The 18,714-nt window shown below is 46.9% G+C and overlaps 1 protein-coding gene across 8 annotated transcripts; it reads left to right on the top strand.

The window, feature by feature from the left end:
- Positions 1–298: 298 nt before the first annotated feature.
- On the top strand, positions 299–17,877 carry usp15 (ubiquitin specific peptidase 15). Of its 8 annotated transcripts, none has more exons than XM_040174388.2 (22): positions 299–451; positions 1,108–1,235; positions 1,528–1,658; positions 3,543–3,669; positions 3,946–4,091; positions 4,890–4,951; positions 5,471–5,557; positions 8,710–8,812; positions 9,013–9,186; positions 9,922–10,080; positions 10,459–10,683; positions 10,782–10,865; positions 11,023–11,117; positions 11,481–11,669; positions 11,817–11,929; positions 12,037–12,306; positions 12,444–12,514; positions 12,953–13,068; positions 13,146–13,295; positions 13,560–13,663; positions 14,121–14,209; positions 15,287–17,877. In XM_040174388.2, exons 1-22 carry the CDS (start codon positions 363–365, stop codon positions 15,704–15,706), a joined length of 3,132 nt encoding a protein of 1,043 aa, XP_040030322.2. In that variant the 5' UTR covers positions 299–362; the 3' UTR covers positions 15,707–17,877. The 8 variants fall into 8 exon arrangements, with proteins under 8 accessions (XP_040030322.2, XP_040030320.2, XP_040030324.2 ...); XM_040174386.2 differs by having other exon boundaries at positions 8,665–8,812; XM_078101743.1 differs by having other exon boundaries at positions 355–451; positions 1,528–2,468; positions 8,665–8,812.
- The last annotated feature ends 837 nt before the right edge of the window (positions 17,878–18,714 follow it).

Genomic DNA, 18,714 nt, shown 5'->3' with positions numbered 1-18,714 from the left:
AAACCAGAGAAAGGTATAATTATGGTATAAAGTCAACTAAAAAAAATCTAAATAAAATATTTAAAAGGTATTTGCACCATTGAACCCCCACAGTATGAGGCACATTACAGTAATTATATAAAAAAAATACCCTGACTGGATAAATATGTGTGTGGTCATTGAACACGTGTTTTTAGCTATCGTGAATCTACAATGATGAAGCAGTTTTTGATCATTTTCTCAAATAACTTCACCGCTGGGTGTCATGCGCCTGCCGTACTGTCGACGGGCTGATGATTGGCTGAAACTGCAGCGTCACGCTCCACGTACCGCGGTGACGCCCCGCACTTTCCCACCATGCAGCGGGTGATGTCTGAGGAAAGATGGCGGAAGGAGGAGCGGCGGATCTGGATACCCAGAGAGGAGAGGTCTCGGCGCTACTGAAAACACAGCTAAGAAAGGGAGACACTTGGTAAGACATGAGCCGAAACCTTTTTCGAAGATACCCCGTGGACGTCGGCCGGCTCTGCCAAGGCTGTCAACGCCGCGGAGGATATGAAAGCTGAGGTGGCGGCCGTGTTGACAGTTAGCTTCGACTTAGCTAACGGGAGCCTGTCAGCTTCATGTGTGGCTGCTCGGCATGCTAACGGTGCTTGAGCTAACGCCAGACCGCCAATGAGCAGCGATAGTCTCCCACATAACATATTACGTTAATTGTCGTATTCCGGACGTTATATTCCATCCTTCCGCACGACCATGTAGCTATTTATCCAATGACAACATCTCAATGAGACTGCATTAAATTGATCTATAATCTAATTAAGAGCCTACTACGTAATTGGCTCGCCCACCGAAGCACTAAGTTAAGTGGTTTGCTAGTCAGTGGGTCAGTCAGGCGACTTCGGCAGAGCTGAGTCGGGTAAAAGCCACCTGTCAATATGCGTTATCTTAGCCTCGCGAAGTTTATAATTGCTGACAATACCGAGAGGAAAACATCCTTTACCCTGCTGAAATATGTCTTTTATCGCCATTTAAAAGAAGCAATACAAAAAAGAATGGTTTACACTTCAAAGCGTGTCGCATGTTCTATTGGAGCTGACATCCTAATAGCGTTTGCCCTCTCTGTAGGTACCTGGTGGACAGTCACTGGTTCAAACAGTGGAAGAAATATGTGGGATTTGACAGTTGGGACAAATACCAGATGGGTGACCAGAATGTCTACCCTGGACCAGTTGATAACTCTGGTCTTCTCCGAGGTAATTTACAATGTGTAATATATTGTGTAGATACTGCGTGCACCACGCACTCATTCTGGAAATGATGACAAAGAGTTCAGAGGAAAAAGGAACAAAAACAACATTGTTGACAGACTCCTTTTTATGGGGTTCATAGAAAGCTCTCCGGCATACCTTCCTCCTTTGTGTGTTTTGTGTCGTTTGAGACGGCCAGTGCAGGGCCAACTTAGTAAGTGCTGCCCAATGAGCTTTTCCTACCCCTGTCCACCTGCTTGTTTCTCACCTTTCCCCCTTGTCCCACACTTGCCTCTAGATGGGGATGTGCTGGCCATCAAGGAGCACCTCATCGATGAGCTTGACTACATCCTGGTCCCCACTGAGGGCTGGAATAAGCTCGTCAGCTGGTATGCGTTGACGGAGAATCAGGAGCCAATTGCACGGAAGGTGAGCGCCCAGTCATTAGCATGTGGCTATGAATAGATTATATGGTTGGAGGATGTTCCCGCTGGCTGCGTTGAGAATACAACCGGTGGGGAAATACAATGCGGACAGAGGCGGCTTTCTGTGATGCGGTTCAATGGTTGTTGTTCGCTATTGCGACGGTTGACATCATGTTAAGAAACTTGTGGTTTTTTAAAATAGAGACTCGACATTGTGTGGTAAAAGACCGCCCAATGATACTGGGCGCAATACATCGTGATCAAAATGCATTGCAAAAGACAGCCCAGGACAACATTTTGTAAGGAATAAAATCCCCTAAGCTTCTGTGGCCATGATGAATGTTGTTTTATTGGTTGGGATTAGGGTGATTGACCAATTAGATGTTCAAAGAAACACTGCGCGGGATTTGAATATTTACCTGGCACGAAACAATTTCAGTGTTTTTCCTTCAATTCTTCCACGAGCTGCAGTTTGATATTTTAGGTTTAACAATTACTTTCACAATGACTGTGAAGGGCAACAAGCCTCCAAATGTCCGTGTGTGTCGGAGGATTAGTCAGAGGAATACTTCATGATGGCGCCTACAACTTGGAAGGACCCACAGTACCATATCCCTAATTCAAAACTTACTAGTCACGGCATCATGGCTGCTAGAAGAAGTTCCTGTCCCCCCTTCCCCCTTCCCGTCCCCATTGACCCTCCTATTTTGCCATGTATGTCGCGGGACGTATCGGGTGGCTTCTATTTTCAGGGCAACGTTCTGGATGACTGAAAAGCTACATGGAGCGATCTGCGAGACACAACATGCAACAGGTTCATTAGTAGTTTTCCTCTTCTTTTGAACTCCTGGTTCCTTTTTCGGGGGGGGGGTTCCCATCTTGTGGCGCAAAGACAACACAAGCGTTGAAATGGATTTAGGAGGATTGTAGTCACAGGTTTGCCGCTACTTTTCCTTCCGTTGGCCTCCGCTGGTGTGACATGCCCACTCCGGCGGAGTGTCCCTGCGTGTCCTTGTTTTCTGAAGTGGAGAAATGCCGGCTGAGGTCACTCTTGAGTGAGGCAGTGTGAACGCTTCTGAGATGTGTATGCGGCACAAGCAGCCAGAGAGGAGGAGGGGCGGGCGAGCCGGGGGTGGGGTAAATGGTCTGGCTCTGATCTGACAAAATCTGAGTTTGGCGACAACTTTTGCGAGTTTAAAAAGACACGGGTGTTTTGGTGAGGGTTAGGACGGGCCCACTGCAGGAGCGGGACACGGATCGGTTGGGAGTGGGGGGAACCTGAGCCGAGCGTGTGTGCATGACTGTTGCTGTTCTCCGGGACATTTGTGAAGTTGTGTACTGTGTGCACATACGTGTGTGTGTCTGTCGTAAGGTTCTCAGCGGTGAAATAAATAGGCTGGACCCCTCAGCTGTTTCCACGAGGGGCTCCTAATTTAGGCACTCTAACACTGCTCCCATCAGATGAGTGACAACCAGGCCCGAAGACTAGTGTGTCAACCATGAGAAACCGAAGAATAACCCCAAATTCATCGCTCATAAATTATTAGGGTGATGTTAGAAGATAAGCATTGACATAACAATAGCAGAATTACAAATTCCTCTTCAAATAATGCTATTGTTTCATGTTGGTAGCCATAAAAGTGTCAATTTCTGGTAGAAGGCTGTTATTATCTATGTGATAGTGACATCAGAGATTTATCGTGTGTTTTTACTTGACATGTAAGCAAATAATCCTGATTCGTTCTAGTTTGTGCAGTGAGAACATGTGTTCCATGTGTTATGTGTATATGTAGATATTGAGTTCTGCACATACACACGGTATTGTAGTATTCCTGGTTTCATTCAGATGATCTTGACAGTTAATGGTTTTATTTTCTTCTTTCTCAAGGTGGTAGAACAGGGCATGTTTGTGAAGCACTGTAAGGTCGAGGTGTACCTTACAGAGCTGAAGCTCTGTGAAGACAGCAACATGGACAATGTGATCACGAGACGCTTCAGTAAAGCCGACACAATAGGTAGGCGTGAGTCACTCCATTTATACTCCAGGGGAGTGTCCCATTTCATGTTTTGACCTGTGATTTCCCCCGTTTACATTTCTCCTTGTGTTTGATTATGGCAGCTTTTAAACCATTAATTACACTTGAATAATTGTCTTATGTCTGAACTGAAATGTGAAGTAAGAAAGACCTTGCGATTGTTAAAATTCACCTTGTAACCAAAAAGTCGCAAAGTTACAGCGTTATTTATCTTTTGTTTCTTTTAAATAAATAATTATTCCCACTTTGCTGCAGACGCGATAGAGAAGGAGATGAGGAAACTGTTCACCATCCCTGATGAGAGGGAGACCCGGCTGTGGAACCGGTACATGAGCAACACCTTTGAGCCTCTCAACAAACCAGACAGCACCATTCAAGATGCTGGCCTCTACCAAGGACAGGTAGGGACCATTTCTAATTTTAATAGTTTGAATGGCTTTGCAGGTACAGTCAAAAATCAGCCAAAGGAAAAATAAATCATATTTGATAACTCAAGCCATAGCTGTCCAAAAACCCTGGGCTCAGTGAAATACGCTCAAGTGTCTTTCACCTTTTTAGATGGCTTATCCTTGTTTGTGCTCTCTGCCGCTCCGCCCTTTTAGGTTGGTGCTATGACAAGTTTCCTCTTTGATGTTCTATTGACATTTGAGTGTCTTTCAGAGGTGCTCTTGACTGTTTTTTCTTTTCATCGCTGCTCCCACCATCCAGCCCGTTTCTCACGCCTCACATAAGCATGTATGAGAGACACCAAGAAACCAGGATGAGGGGCTGTCAAATGCAAGGAAATCAAGATTGATGGCGCAAAGCTTTACTTTACTGGAAAATACTCTTAAAGAGCATCCTGTATTGAGTTGGGTAGAAAAGCCAGGAACAGAATGTGACCATGTGAAAGAGTGGATAAGATCCATCCAGCTCCTGCTACTAGCTTTTAAGAAGTCACTGCTAGATATTCTCAGGGTGTCGTGATGTCTCTTTGTGTGATATGTTTTTTTTTTTACCTTTTCGAAGGTGGGTATTTGTGTCCATATCTGAGTATCCCATTTAATTGTGAAACAAATAAGGCAAATACAAGTAAATGCAGGCTTTTATTTTGTTTTTTTGGGAGTAAAACGTCACAGTGTAGGATTGAAGTACGCAAGCGTTTGGTGTCTTTAAACTAAACCGATGAAGCCCTGCTCTCCCCCTGCCGTCTCCCACAGGTTCTCGTTATAGAGCAGAAGAGCGAAGATGGCACGTGGCCCCGAGGCTCCACGGCACCCAAGTGAGTGAAAAAACACGTCACCTGCTGCTTCCTTGTCGACTGAAGGAAACTGTAACCTCGCAATTACCTCTAATTAATAGGATGCAATCACCGCCACCGATCCACCGATGGATCACACATGACATTGAGTTGTTAGAAACTGCTTACGTAGTCAGTTTGGAGGGGAAGAAAAGTGGCCTAATGTGACATAGCAGAATAACAATCTGTTTTGTAAGCGGTCGAAAACAACTTTCAGTTGCTGCCTTTTTGATAATTGCAAAATGTAATCGTTCCCTTTTTTAGATTTCCTAAGTGTCCCTGCTATGTCACTTTAGCACTGCATCATCCTGAGAGCTTTACTGCCTGTGACGCCTCAGTCTACCACTTTTGTTTGACCTTTTTTTTGCTCACATATCCCTTTTTATTTGTTCCGATTCATCTCAGTTTCATTTTATTGACACTCGCGCACCTTTTTGAAACGGCTCCTTATTTCATTTTTTCTACTCTAACTCATAACTCTTATTCTTTTATCTTTTGAAGGTCATCTGGTGCTTCCAATCTCTCTGCTTTGCCAAAGATCTCGCCTTCATCCCTCACAAACCATAACAGCAGCTTCAACAGCAGGAAGTAAGGCTTGGCAGTGGGTTGAATAGCTCTCGGGTGGGTTTCGGGGGCCACAGACGGAGGACAGAGAGAGTTGCTCAGCACAGACCTTCATGTTAATCCCAAAATAGACGGAAACAAATTGGCACACCGTAGAAATTCCTCAAGAAATTCTTGCGGAAATGAAATATCTTTCATAGGTTTGATCTATTTGGACTTTTTCTCCAACTGTGTTTTGGCTCAACGACTGCCTGCGGTCTGAACCTTGTCTTGCACAGGCCTCTCTCTGCCTGTTCTTTGGGTCCTGAGGCCATCTTGTGATGATGCTGATTCAGCTGTAAAAGCTGAAGGCAGGGAGCGGGGAGGGGCTTAACATGGATTGATCTTTGTTTCGGAATTTTGTCCAGCGACAGCCATGCTCTCCATAAACGGCGTCCCTGGGTGCCTTACTCAGCATTTAATCCTGTTACTTGATTGTTGGCATGTTTTTCTACCTGACTGATTGACAGCTGTGGCCAGGGCTGCATGATTGTGGTGAAACTATTTTACCCATTAATGTGTGTTACACAGTCTTAATTTAACATTTTTAGGGTTTTGTATGCCAGTGAAACGAAACTCATTTTTCAAAACCTAGAATATTAGCAGTGAAGTTGGGGCTCAAAGGCGGCCGGTGTGAGATTTCTCACTGTGAGACAAATATGTTTAAGTCCACATTCCTGGTAGATAACTTGAGAGTTTATCTCATGACTGTATTGATTTAGCATCTAATTACCACTTTCAAATGATAAAATATCAATACTTCCCTCTATTCTTAAATCATCTTAATCTCCTCTTTCTCTTCCTCTTAAACCAAAACAGAAGCTTTTGATTCTTCTCGGACCGTTTCCGGAGGTGGCCTCGCTAACCTTTTAGTGTCCACATTCTCATCTTTACTCTCGTTTTGGTTTGGAAGATGATGCACCACATTATGATTAATCAATCAAAAAGTGAATCCCAGTAATCCTGCAGCTCAAGTATAAGCCTACATTCTCTGAATCTTTACTTTTCTTAACCATGAAGAAGAGCTTTAGCAAGTATGTAGTCCAATCACAGAAAGAAACCCTCATATATATCAATCAGTCTAGCCTAGATTTCTTGCTGTGCCCAATGCTTACTGTCTTTTCAAGTCAGTCAGTGTTTCCTGAGAATGTCTCCCTAGTTTCCGGGTAGCCTAGATGCAGGGTTGTCTGCTTCAGCGCTGGGATCCAGGGGCTCCGTGAGCCCTCTGCTAAAGAGCACTGCTGCACTGTAGGTGGCCTCTTTCCCTGCAGAGGCGGTGACTTGGGAACATGGGATCCTCCTGTCCCTGATTCACTGTGGTGCCGGAGTTGTCGTTTCCACTGAATTATGCATGGGGCCTCTTCTTCTTTTTCCCCCTTCTCTCTCGCTCTCTCATATGAAACGCTCCCGCATTACGTAACACTTGTCTGACACTGATTTTGGGGTTTTGTCCCGGTCGGTTTAGCCTCAGTAGCGATGCTCTGTAACAGCAGTAAGTTTCATTGTCTTACAGTGTCCCGTGACTGGGAAAGGCAGCCCCCCCCCCAGCTCCCCTCTCGCTCCTTGTGTCTCTTTACCACTCCCTCCCATCAGCTCATTGCGATGCACATGTTCTGCAGTCTAAGTGACCTTCAGAATGCATTTCATCTGCTCCCCTCATCGCCTGCCTTCACTCGTACGCCGGCTCCAGTGATGGAAGCAGACCATCCTGCGGAATTTTCCCCATCTTATATATTTACGCAGCAACGACATATGAAAGGGTTAGTGTGTGTTTGAGGGATTATAGCTACGTCACAGGGTGTAATTTCATCGGGGCGTGCGGACACAAGTTGTGTGTCTAGATGAGTGTAAGAAAAGGGTGCACGCGCGCATATGTTCCATGTGTGTCGGAGAGAGGGGAGCTAAGAGTCAGGCCTGTGAATACTGCAGCCTCAGCTGGACGCAGTGAACTGCCCCCCCCACCCATCGTTGTGCTGTCCTCCCCTCCCCCTATTCGCTCTCTCACTCTCTCTCTCTCTCTCTCTCTCTGTGTGCACCTCTAGCTTCGGTAGCAGTAGTCTTGAGCATCCTTGCTGCTGCTGCTGCTATAAATATCTGCTGGTAGCCGTAGAGTGGCAGAGGGAGCAGGCAGGCCAGAGGGAGGTGTGCAAGACCAGAGGACGGGACGGGACGGGACAGGACAGGGGAAAGAGATCTGAGGCTGAGTGGATAAGGAGATGACAAACAGTCACGTTCAAAAAAGACCGGAGAGGAGCTGCTTAGTTAGCTCTAAGAAAGAGGAAGATTGTGTGTTTTTTGTGTGTGTTAATGCTTCCCGTGGCTCTGTTATTGGCCTGGCCCGACTTGGAAGTGAAACATGGGCCTAAACGTGGCACGGAGCACATTCTGGTGCTGCTGAGTTGAGCCGAGTTGACATGAGGACCCACTAGTGGAGACCGGAGCCTTGCGACGCCGCCCCCTCTAAACGCAGGGCGTTCGCTCGCGTCACACCAGAACCCCCATCGGAACACGTCTGGGCTGCTGGTCAGCAAGTTTCGAGCGGACATGCGGGCCGGCATGGGCCGGGGCGGGGCTGAGATGTCATGCTCCTCTGTTGCTGGTGGTGCCTGAGGCCAGAGGCGGTGGAGCTGGAGAGCAGGAGGGTGGACCACCGCGTGCTGAACTGCGAGGCTAGTGCCTCCCCCGCCATCAGAGCCGTGTCCCTCGACCAGTGGGAGCCGGAAACCACCAACACGGCCTTGCAGCCGTCCCAGAGGTCTGCTGATTGCTGCAGTTGGGGAGGCCTAGCTTTAGCACTCAGATTGTCGAGGACGTTTTTTTGGGGGGGTTCATAGGTCTGGATTGTATTTTGTTTTGTTTTTTTTGTCCAGGAGGAAATGTTGGAAACTGAAGCTGCATATTTGCATGGTTTTGTTTGTGTCGTTGAGTGCATTAACGGCGTTATCTGATTTAGCCTAAAATAGCGGTACCATCATTACATACGTCTTTACAATAGGATGTCCGTGACCTTTTTGTTGCTTGGAGCAGTTTAACAAACCCCACTAGGCCCTACGTAACGTGCCTGTTGGGGATTTTGTGTGTTTGTTGCACAGTGTGAAGAATTCAAGCTATAGTCTACCATCCTACCACCCCTACAGCAACAGCTATGACTACTCCGACCAGAGCAGGCAGAGTGAGCGCTCGGGCCTCTGTGGACTCTCCAACCTGGGCAACACCTGCTTCATGAACTCTGCTGTGCAGGTAACGGCAATGCCTTCAGGGGACAAAAGTTTGTTCTTGAGGTCCAATATAAGTACTTTAACACAACAGTTGTTTCTTTCCTTTTAGCTTATCACCACGATCTAACCGAGTCACTACATTGTGGTTCGGAATTCAGGTCTTGTGAAGATTAGAAGATGCTCCGCTGATTGTCCTCTCCTTTCCCTTCCCCCCCCCCCCAGTGTTTAAGCAATATCCCTCCTCTGACGGAGTACTTCGTCAAAGACAAGTTCACAGACGAGCTGAACAAGGACAACCCGCTGGGCATGAAGGGGGAGATTGCCAAAGCCTACGCCGATCTGATCAAGCAGCTGTGGTCGGGAAAATTCAGCTACGTCACCCCAAGGCCTTTCAAGGTGACTACCTGGGGAGGAAAACAAAAATACATATGGTACAATTTTCTCAGCAGTTTAGTATGATGGGGTCTCTACCGTGGCAGTTCACTGTTGAAGGTGCATAACAAAACAATAAGTTGTGTCACGAGGGGGAGGGGGGGGTTCTGCAAGTGTTGAGTAGAGCAGTGGTGTCAAACTCGATCCCTTCCATAAATATCACAACACCAATAGTTATGGTACGATACCAGAATTCAATACAATACCCCTGCACGCCCCCCCCCCCCCCCCCCCCCCGCGATCCCTCGCTGTAAGCGCACGCTGGGCAGCCCCTCCTCCCTCTCCACCAGGTAAGTCGCTAGCCGTGTGCGTTCTATTGACCACCCGGTTTAACATATGAGGGCTGGAGTGATTGATATTTAATAACACCTAAAACAAAGTTGGACTTACAGAGGTGATTAGATGAGTAAAGAAGATGGAAACCATGAGTGTGTGTATACAGTTCGTGATGGGTAGTACAAATCTTGCTCAATGATTATTGACTTTAGGTTTCAGAGTAAATTTAACGTCTTCTGTGAAGCATATTGTCTGGATCGGGTGGTGATGGAGGCCGGTCAGTATAGGGTCAGTTCAGGTCAGTCCTCTGTGTCTCCCACAGTCAGGCATTTGGAGCAGGGGGAAAAAGTATGCATACTACTGTTACTACTCCGGTTTTTGTGCCCTTTTGTCATTGTCTCGCCGGTGTCTTCCGTGCTCCAGACCCAGGTGGGCCGCTTTGCCCCACAGTTTTCGGGCTACCAACAGCAGGACTCTCACGAGCTGCTGGCCTTTCTCCTGGACGGCCTTCACGAAGACTTGAACCGCATCAGGAAGAAGCCCTACATCCAGCTAAAGGACGCCAACGGCCGGCCAGACAAGGTGAGATCATAATGGCTCCGCTAACCACTCAAACCGTCTCCTCATCCTAAACTGTGTGTAGCTGGAGACTGCCCCTCTGAATGAGCACGGTGTTGTTGTTCCAACTGGCCGGCCACGTTTCTGAGGTTGCAGAAAAGGTAATGCCGATGATGATGTTGATATAACTCTGGCCCTCTACTTTATCGCACTAAATAGCTACATTATGATCTTCTGGACCTTTGCTTCTAGAAATGTTCTCTGCCTGGACCTCTTTTCTACATTTTAGTTACATCTCTGCCTTATGAGTTTGCAGGTTGTTCATTATGATGTGTTTTACTTTCACAAATTAAAATGCACTGACTTTTCTATTGCTGGTCTATGTTTCGCTGCTCGTCTCAGGTGGTGGCGGAGGAGGCATGGGAGAACCACGTCAAGAGAAATGACTCCATCATTGTGGACATCTTCCACGGCCTTTTCAAGTCCACCCTGGTGTGTCCTGTGTGCTCCAAGGTCTCTGTGACCTTTGATCCTTTCTGCTACTTGACCCTGCCCCTGCCCATGAAGAAGGAACGCACCCTAGAGGTGTACCTGGTCAGACTGGACCCTCTGGCCAAACCCACACAGGTACAACACGCACATTGCCCGGCCCGGGAAAGCGCCCGAACGGCACAGAGCGCTGCGCCCCGACTATTGCGATTTCCTGTGATGTATTTCCGCTTCAGTACAAGCTGACCGTGCCGAAGGTGGGCTACATCTCCGACCTGTGCACCTCCCTCTCCAACCTGTCTGAGGTGTCTGCTGAGAAGGTATACACGTCACCGTCCACTCGGCAGCTAGTGTTTTTGAGATGTGTCCAAAATATTTAGCCTGCTATACCAGTAATAAATATCTTGGTTCATGTATATTGGTTCAGTCCGCCTACATTTCAAAAAGCCTTCTAACTGCCTTACACTAATTCCCCAGATGATTGTAACTGACATCTACAACCACCGCTTCCATCGGATCTTCGCCACCAATGAAAACCTCAGCAGCATCATGGAGAGAGACGATATCTATGTGTGAGTGTGAAACAGCAGTCAGACTTACTCTGTTATCTGAAGTTTGAAATTACATCTAAATTCAGTCTAAATTTAAGTTCTTAGCCTGTTTCCAAATATACACAGATTCAAAACAGGGTTTTAGCTTAATTCATAGTGTGATTAGTTTGGTCTGTTTTATCAACTGGCATCATGCATTGGTTTAAAGGCTTCCTGGTTCGAATCCAGCAACTTCATTAATTCCACTACTGAAGCCTTTGCCACTTCAGAGATCTGCTTAATTGTTGGGGGCTGGACACACTTTAAAAACGCTTCATTTGCAGAGCACATTGGCTTTTTATTTCCATTCACAAGCTGCAAAACGCTGCGCCCTTGTCCGTGCAGATTTGAGTTGGCGGTGAACAGGGTGGAGGACACGGACCACGTGGTGATCCCGGTGCACCTGAGGGAGAAGTACAAGCAGTCCGGCTACAACCACACCAGCACGCCGCTGTTCGGACAGCCCTTCCTGCTCGCCGTTCCAAGAACCCTCAGCGAAGACAAGCTGTACAACATGCTGCTCCTGCGCCTCTGGTGCGTTTGATCGTCCCTCTGGTGTTTTGATCATATGGTCACTGTTGAGAAGATGGACTCCGGTGAATTGCTCATTGACTTATGGCAAAAACCGTCTCTAAATAGGAAATAGTTTTTCTTTTTTTTCTTTTTTGTGCGTATACGCAGCCGCTTTGTGCGATCTTCAGTCGAGGAGGATGAAGGGGCATGTCAAGAGACGTCCAAGCAACACGCTGTCAACGGCAACGGCACTAATGGTCTGCAGGAGGAGGGGTCGCCAAGTGAGTCCACAGCGCCCCCCACACACACTCCCACTCAAGACGCGTTGCAGTCCCATTACCCGTAACACTTCACTTTCCTTTTCAACATCTCCTGCGTCCTCCCTCAGGCGAGATGGAAACTGACGAGCAGGACGAGGAGTCCAGTCAGGATCAGGAGCTGCCCTCCGAGAACGACAACAGCCAGTCTGAGGACTCCGTGGACAACGAGCTGGAGAACGGCGTGGTCGGCCCGCAGAACTCCACCAAACAGACCGCGGGGCGCAGCCGGAAGAGACTTTTTACATTCCAGTTCAATAACATGGGGAAAACGGACTTCTCCCTCATCAAGGAGGACACCAGGCAGATCCGCTTCGATGAGGGACACCTCCGACTGAGCGGTAGGAGCAGAGGCAAAATGAAACCCTGCGAGACGGCAGATGAATGGGGTTGTACAGTATTTGTGTGGAAAATAACAGATTGACGGTGGTAAAAATCGGAGATCTGATTTACGTATCTCTGCTCTGTCTTTCGACAGACCGCTCTTATCTCTCCCTGGACTGGGAACCAGAGATGAAGAAGAAGTATTTTGACGAGACTGTCGTCGAGGTAAAGCCAATATCAGGAAGCATTCTCTGATGCAGACGAGCAACAATTTTCCTGTAATCAAAAAGTCCCAGATTCAGTCCACGCTGCAGCCACTGCATCCTTAAAAATTGCCTTTAAGATATGCACATGCTCATTACATGATGAGCAGTTTGTGGCTAATTTGAAAACATCCCTCCTTAGAATTGAATAATATTACTTTATTTAGTACAGCATTTTGTTTTCATACATGCAACCAACTTGTTAAAAAGTGCATTTAAATTAAACCGTTTTGCGAAAGACACTTAAGTAAATCTTTAGTTTAGCTAGTACTTACTTAAACTTGTGTTTAAAGCATAATGTCTGCACCAATGACGCAAGCACGGTCCACGTTGTTTAGTAAGACCCAAGGCTGGACTGCGAGACCAGTTGTCTTAATAGCTCATTTGTGTGTGGGAGCAGGACTTTGACAAGCATGAGAGCATGGAGTACAAGCCTCAGAAGAAGGCTTTCTTCAAGCTGAAGGACTGCATTGAACTTTTCACCACAAAGGAGAAACTGGGAGCCGAGGACCCATGGTGAGAAACGCCGCACGTTCACAGGCACGAGCACCGCCACACGTTGGCTCAACTGCATTGTGGGTCCTGTCCCGTAGGTACTGCCCAAGTTGTAAGCAGCACCAGCAGGCCACCAAGAAGCTGGACCTGTGGTCCCTGCCGCCGGTGCTGGTGGTCCATCTGAAACGCTTCTCCTACAGTCGATACATGAGGGATAAACTGGACTCCCTTGTTGATTTTCCACTCAGGTACTCCCTCTTAGTACGCGCGCGCGCACACACACACACACACACATACTGTTGACTTCATCCACATTATATGGATGGGGAACGGATAAGGTAATAATGAATTTGTCTTTATTCAAAACGTGCATGAATTCTTTCATGCAAGTGGATCTTGTACACATATCACAAATTAAACAAGTTAAATATGCTGTATTTTCCTGCAACACAACGTAGAACACTTATTTTCACTCGAGCACACATGACCACCATGTGATGTGCTCACTGCAGAGACCTGGACATGTCAGAGTTCCTCATCAACCCCAATGCCGGGCCCTGCCGCTACGACCTCATCGCTGTGTCCAACCACTACGGCGGGATGGGTGGAGGCCACTGTAAGATGCACCACGCATGCTACTGAGCGACGTCCCACAGCTGTTTGTTCCTTTATGCACCGACACTCTTAATCAACATATATATTATCCATTGCATGCCTTAAACACGGTGATTTCACCCTGCATAGCAAGCTTCATGCAGACACCAGTCGCAGCCTTGTATCCCTCTGGAGCTCACTAAGAGTTTTAAAGGCTTTGTGACCTAAATTCTGATGACTGCATTGCCGTCCTGTCAGGAAACTGCAGCATTACTGCTCTGTTAAATTTTGGAATAATAAATGCAAGAGTTCTAAGTACACGACACACTCGTTACACTAACCAAAGTGTGTGTGTGTGTGTGTGTGTGTTGCTTTAATTTTTTGTTTTAATCCAAACGGTGTGAGCACAGCATGGTGCACGTGTCGGGAGTACGGTCTGTGTGATGCTATAACCCTTCTTTTCATCCCTCCCCGCTCAGACACGGCTTACGCCAGGAACAAGGACGATGAGAAGTGGTACAACTTTGACGACAGCAGTGTGTCTCCCGCCAACGAAGATCAGATCGTGGTGAGCGTTCTCATTGACAGCAGCAACACTCGCGCTATTCATTTGCCAAAGGCAGGATGGCTCATTTCATCAAAGTGCCACAATCATTTAAAAAAACACAAGTTGCTATTGCAAGGTTCCCGCGGGTCCTTAAAAAGTCTTAAAATATCTTAAATTAAAATTCGGGTAATTAAGCTCTTAAATTGTCTGGTGGAGGTGGTTGGCGCCGGTTGAAAACAACAATGAGGCAATGTGTAAACTATGCAAAAAGACCTTTTTATTAGGGACCATGGGGTTCAAAGCCGTTGAGTCGCACATGAAAGGAGGAAAGCACCAGCGATACATTGCAGCAGCTAGCCATAGCGGGGCCAGGTTAATCCCAGGTTAATCCCTGCATTGTTTGCAGCACGACCTAACGACGTTACAAGTTCAGATGCCACCTCTCAGTCACCTCTCAGGCTGTAACAAGTTTCATTTCAACACCAGACAACCAAAAGGCAGAGGTACTGTGGGTTCTCCATACTGTGACGAGGCACAATTCATTTAAATCTAATGATGACATACGTGGCGTCTTTGCTGCCATGTTCCCCGATTCGCAATGCATTGTGTTGTTTAGTGTAATCCAAATTTATGTATGTTATGTTGGCTCTGTTCTGCATCACAAAGGAATCACTTTGATTGTTTACATCTATATTGTCCAAACAGTGTTGGAAGGGTTATTGTCAGTTATTATACTGTCTCCTAATTTGAAAAAAAGTTTTGATTTCCATTGTAGGAGGCAATAAATTGCGTATTCCAAAGAAATTGTGACATTTTTGGGTCTTAAATTAAATTTGTTGAGGTCTTAAAAAGGTCTTAAAAAGCATAAAATTTTACTTTTGAAATGGTGCAAGAACCCTGTATTGGTTGAGCGTGAAATATTTGGTAGTGAAATAAACAGCTTGACATCCAATGTAAAACCAAACGGAGTATTCATCATCTCTTTAACCACCTAGAATATAGGTTGTGTTCCTCGCGTAGGTTTGTAATTCTAATTATTTAACGGAAGCGCCGTGTCTTTGTGTAGCCGGCTAACGTAGTTCATCGTCTTTCCCTCAGTCCAAAGCCGGCTACGTGCTCTTCTACCAGCGCCAGGACACGGTGAAAGGCACCGGCTACTTTGCTCTCGACCGCGAGGAGGAGGACGAGGACGAGGGGGAGGTGGAGAGGGAGGAAGAGGAAGAGGAGGAGGGAGAAGATGAGGAGAATAAAGGCGAGGAGAGGACGGAGAGAAAAACCCCATCGTTCACTAAAGGTGCCTCTTCCAGCGCCGCCGCATCTGCCGGTGCTCAGAGCGACGAAGAGGACCTGAACGAGAACCGGCGCAGGATGAACGACAACGAGCAGGGAGATGAGCGGCAGCAGGAGGAGGAGGAGGAGGAAGAAGAAGAAGAAGAGGAGGAAGACGAGGAAGAGGAGGAGGAGGAGGAAGAGGAGGGAGCGGCCCCCATTCGAGATGTCACCATGAAAGGCAACTGAGGGCTACAGAGGACACAAATAAAAGGAAAGAGAGAGACGAGAATCTTTCCATCCACAGCCATAAGGACACAGCATGGCAGCGGGCGCCATCAGTCTCCACCCAGCAGCTCGGACTCGGCCCCTCGACAGGCTGAGCCGCTGCGGGAGGTAGGGAGGGGGGGAGGGTACGCACCTCTTAAGGAATCAGAGCCTGTGTGTGTGTGTGTGTGTGTGAGAGAGATAGTGTGTCGACCACGTCCATTTGTTTAGTATTTGCTCACCTACTCTCTGAAAAGAGTCACTAAAGGACGTTGGGGGATGGATTTAGACCCCCACCCCTCCACTTCCTTTTTGTGTTTTTTTTATTTATATATATCTAATTTTGAGAGCAATGCATTATTGGAATATCATTTTTATTATTATCCTTTATAACTTGTAAATATTTTAAACACTGAATTCTATCGGGTTCTCATGATGCGCTGAAACCTTTTGAACTTCACCAATGAATTTTCATGTATTATTACCAGACATACTGCTATCGTCTCCGCCGTCATGGGCTTAGGAAGCTGCCTTCAGTGAGACGTGTGTACAGAACTTCTGCTCATAGCTGGTTTTGTAAAGTGTCAAACAGCCAAACTGTCTTAGCTTTGTGCTGCTGCGATCTTGCGTTTTTAGACATCATTAGACCGATGTTTGTGTTTCGCCAAGATCTTTGGTGATTTATAGGCCCTGCTTCTGCTGCCGCTCTGTGGTCTCTGCTGTCTACTGAAAGGAAAAGGGGATTCAAAGGTCACCCAGGTAACTTTTGCATAGAATAATCATAATCTAACTTTGCACATTTGATTGGCAAATATGAATCAGTAAAACATGTTTCACTCTTGTCTTAATAAACTCAACATCATTTGCAACTCATACAAAAGATGTGTTTGAAAGTTAGCTGGCCGACTCTTAAATCCTCCGCCATGAATCACCTCATCAACTATTCCTCTAAGTTGTTCATAGGCGGGTGTTTAAAGCTTTACATGGCTCTCCCGTCCCTCTCCCGTTCTCTCTCTCTGCTCTTCTTATTTCGAGGCACTGAGATTAGGAACATCTGTGATTTTGCTGACATCGGATGGATCATTTCTTGTCTGGGATCACCTCGGCCTTACCTACCTGCACCAACACGTGTGCACGAATGTCCGTCTCATTTGTCTGCTCGTTCCATCGGCAGCCATGTCATCTCGCCACGAGAGGACCAGAATGTACGCTCGATAGTGTGAACACAGACCAGACGTATGTGGTATTTTTGGCTCCCCGCCTTGATTCTGGTTGAATGTGATGGTAAAAGGGTTATTGGCCTTCAGGGTATTGGCTCAATGAATTTATGGGTTCCCTTTCCGGAAGGGGAGTACTTACTTGTGGTCCTGAGCTTTTAGGGGATGGAGGGAGTGAGGGAAGTGGACACAAAAAAAAAGAAGTGGGGTGAGTCTGCCCTAAAAAGGCCGATTGGCTTTTGGGAACGTCAGGCAGTGAACATATTTAGTGGCGGACTGTTGCAAGATGTTCCTCCATCAGTCACTCGTGAAACTATTCTCCATGGAGGACTGTTGTGGTTTTCTTTTTTTTCTTCTTTTTACTTCTTCCATTGTAAACCGCATCAGTGTAGCTGTTGTTGCCTCCAAATATTACCTGTGTACCATGCCTTCATTAGGATGTCTGTGCTTCACTGCCTCAGCGCTGCCTTTTGGGAACCCCCCCTCGCTCCATCCTGACTGAGCGAGACGTGATTGCTGCTATAGGCTTATACAATACTGTACATAAGAGTTCACTCTGTGAGTGCACGTTTGATAAAGTTTATTTATTTAATATGTAAGCGTTTAATAATAAACAGACAATATATTTAAAACCATGGCAAGATCTGACATCTCGCGGGGTGGTGGGGTGTGACTCCACGCGTACACACTGGTTTGCCGGGTCTTGCCTCTTGCTCTTGTCAGGGAGGGAATATTTTTCCAAAAAAAAACAAAAAACGTAATGATTGAAAGGGATGATTCTGTTTTGGGTCTCTTTGTAAAAAGAATCCAGACATCCTTGCATGAGGACATGATGAGGGAGTTCCGGGGTTGGCTGCACTTGAGTTCACTTGGGTTTACATTTGAAATGTGCATGTGTACTTACACACAATCTTCAATAAAGTTGTGTAAAGCTTCTTTCGTGCTGCGGGTTTCTTCTCTGTGCTGCGCAGGGTTCTGCTGCGCATGGCTCTACTATCAAAGGCACACATATTTTATGTTCTTTTCATTCCTGCAGTAGCTCACATTTCCCTTTTAAAGAATGATGGCTGTCAGTGCTCTGACCCCGTGGATGCAGCTGCTGCATGCTGATCTGCGCGGAGGAACTCTGTGTTCTGACGGGTTCTCTGCCCGCTAGAACCTGGGAGGTTCCTCCGGAGCGGCGGCTCGTCCTCCTAACCAATCAGGAGGAAGGAGAGGAGAGAGCCGGACAGCGCATCACTCGGGAGGAGAAGCCCGAAACCAACCAGAGACTAAATGATATCTTAAATACACCTTTTAGCTATTTCAACGTAAAGCGTGAACGGGTGAAAACGATTAACCATGCATCGCTCTTTTAAACTATTCCGGATAATTATGACCAAAAGCTGGAGCTTAATAAAGGGCATCGATCACTTGATGGGATTTGCCGCATCATATGAATATGAATGTATTATTATTGGCTGCTAGTAGCTGGTGACGCACTCGAGCGGTTTCCTCTTTCTCTGTTTAGGAAAACCCTTCGGAGTGAGACCTCGGCGTTTGGTTTTTTTTAAGTCCGATCTCCGTTCTTGCCAACACGCGACCTGACGTTCCCCGCGAGTTTTATCCACGCCGCTCCGCCACATGCACACGCGCTCCCCCCCCCACACACCTTCACCCAACATGCGACAGAATCTCGTGACGAACCGGTGTGGATCCGAACGCGCGCTCGTGTCTCGCAGCCGAGCTCCCTTTTTTTGACCGCGTGGGGCAACTTTTTCCCGTCAGGACGCA

This window comes from Gasterosteus aculeatus, chromosome 4 (assembly GCF_964276395.1).
Source record: "Gasterosteus aculeatus chromosome 4, fGasAcu3.hap1.1, whole genome shotgun sequence".
Classification (NCBI taxonomy): Eukaryota; Metazoa; Chordata; class Actinopteri; order Perciformes; family Gasterosteidae; genus Gasterosteus; species Gasterosteus aculeatus.
The sequence above is the reverse complement of the archived record's forward strand: the minus strand, read 5'-3'. Positions and strand labels throughout refer to the sequence as shown.

Coding starts and splice junctions, on each gene's coding strand:
- usp15 (XM_040174386.2), top strand. CDS start 363: ATGGCGGAAGGAGGAGCGGCGGATCTGGATACCCAGAGAGGAGAGGTC. Junction 10,866..11,022: donor CTGAGGTGTCTGCTGAGAAG/GTATACACGTCA, acceptor CTAATTCCCCAG/ATGATTGTAACTGACATCTA. Junction 13,664..14,120: donor CGGGATGGGTGGAGGCCACT/GTAAGATGCACC, acceptor CTCCCCGCTCAG/ACACGGCTTACGCCAGGAAC.